Source organism: Citrus clementina, unplaced genomic scaffold (genome assembly GCF_000493195.1).
Source record: "Citrus clementina cultivar Clemenules unplaced genomic scaffold, Citrus_clementina_v1.0 scaffold_6, whole genome shotgun sequence".
Lineage (NCBI taxonomy): Eukaryota > Viridiplantae > Streptophyta > Magnoliopsida > Sapindales > Rutaceae > Citrus > Citrus x clementina.
This window is the reverse complement of record NW_006262139.1, coordinates 1,345,918-1,347,557: the sequence shown is the minus strand read 5'-3', so window position 1 is coordinate 1,347,557 and position 1,640 is coordinate 1,345,918. Positions and strand designations below refer to the sequence as shown.

The following is a 1,640-nucleotide window of genomic DNA, read 5'->3' as shown; positions in this document are numbered from 1 at the left end:
TTTTCTTCATGTTTATTCTGAACTCTTGATTGATTTGATGCCAGAAATCATCCTATATACCTTTTGCCGCTTTTGTGGTGAATTAGGTGATAAGAAATGGATTATGGATGGTACAATGGTAAACAGGGACTAAGCGGTAGAGATAAACAGCCACATGAAAAGGAGCAGGTAAGCCTATTGAATTCTGAATATCAGTTTCCGATGGAATAAGCTGGTCTATTGATTTCATTAAGTTATTTATGAAAAGTGGTTTGTATTTGCCTATATAAAACGAAATCCTAATTTAAGTAATTCCTAAATTACCAAAACGTTCTATTGCAATGTTCTTAAGATAATTGTCTGTGTTGCTAAAGTTTTTGTTGATATGCAATATCTATTCACTTTGTCATCAGGACGTTCTGAATGCTCAGGAATCTTGTATAGCTATTGTGTGGAGTTGAACCGTTTGCATTTTCTTGTTTAGGCATATCAGGACTCTGTTATTGAGGATTTGGCGGAGGATTTTCGATTGCCAATCCATCAAAAGCCGATAGAGAATGTTGACCTGGATGATGTGGAACAAGCGTCATTAGATACAAAGCTCACATCATCAAATATTGGGTTTAGGCTTCTCCAAAAGATGGGGTGGAAAGGAAAAGGTCTTGGGAAGGATGAGCAAGGTATATTTTGTGGACTTCTGACGATGTATAATAGTTACCATTATTTTGTTGTCAACAATTTCCTTGACTGATGATTTTACATCATACTTTTGCTTTTTGCGGGTATTGTAATTCTAAAATTCTTCGCTATTCCTCCATGTTGAATCTTGCTAGTGATACTATTTTCTCATTTTATCCTCTCCATTTACAGTACTTGTTCAGTCAGAATGATAAAAAAACAAACATTTCTTGCCTCAGTTAGTCTAAAAGTGTACAAATTCCTTTATTCCTGGTCCCTACCATTGAGCAGTGGAATGATTGGAACTTATTGTTATCTCTCCTTTATTTTCCATTCATATACAGATATTTTGAGGGCTGCATAAGTTTCTTCAAGTCTTTCTTCTAAATTTAGGAGTTAACTTATATTTACCACAATATGCAACTTCTATACATATATTACACAAAGCTTCTAAAGCTTCTTAGTTTCTTCTGCTGGATTTCAGAGTTAAGGATTCTGCAGTCATAGCCAATGAAACAATAAAATTACTTTTCTACTTTAGTTTTACTTTTAAATGTGGTCTAGGTTTATATTCTGTGGAATAACTATGAACCCTTCTTTCTTTTAGCTGATACAGTTAAACCTGTCGGGTTCGGCTTATAAATAGACACTGATGATGAAAGGGAAGGGGGGGGGGGGGGGTTTACAGAAAGTGATTTCTCTCCCATGGGTTTTGATGGCTTGAGAGAAAAGTATCATAGGGTTCCAAGCTTGAGTTTTTCAGGATAAACTTCAGTTGTTTAGCCTTGTTAATTGTTCTCTATTTTTTTGAAGTTATCTGGATTACTTTTTGAAAGTTAGATTGTGCAAAGCGGCTAACATTTCGTGGTTCATTCCGGGTTCTCGTCACTCTATTCTTATGGAGAATTCCTATGCTTTTGGTAAAGGAAAAAGGCCAAACTCTTTGGATCTTTTGGGTAATATGGCAGGAAAGAGATCTGTAT

The 1,640-nt window shown here is 35.4% G+C and overlaps 1 protein-coding gene across 3 annotated transcripts in view; it reads left to right on the top strand.

Moving 5' to 3' along the window:
* Nucleotides 1-1,640, top strand: part of LOC18039365 (G patch domain-containing protein 8) — a 6,411-nt gene that overhangs the window by 945 nt on the left and 3,826 nt on the right. For 2 of the 3 annotated variants that reach the window (XR_002904935.1, XM_006428267.2), the window contains exons 2-3: nucleotides 45-168; nucleotides 464-659. Coding sequence is in view for 2 of the 3 variants with exons in the window: in XM_006428267.2 (XP_006428330.2) it covers nucleotides 97-168; nucleotides 464-659 (268 nt within the window). In the remaining variant the exon portion in view is untranslated. The remainder of the gene's footprint in view (nucleotides 1-44; nucleotides 169-463; nucleotides 660-1,640) is intronic. The other variant, XM_024182394.1, reaches the window with a different exon arrangement.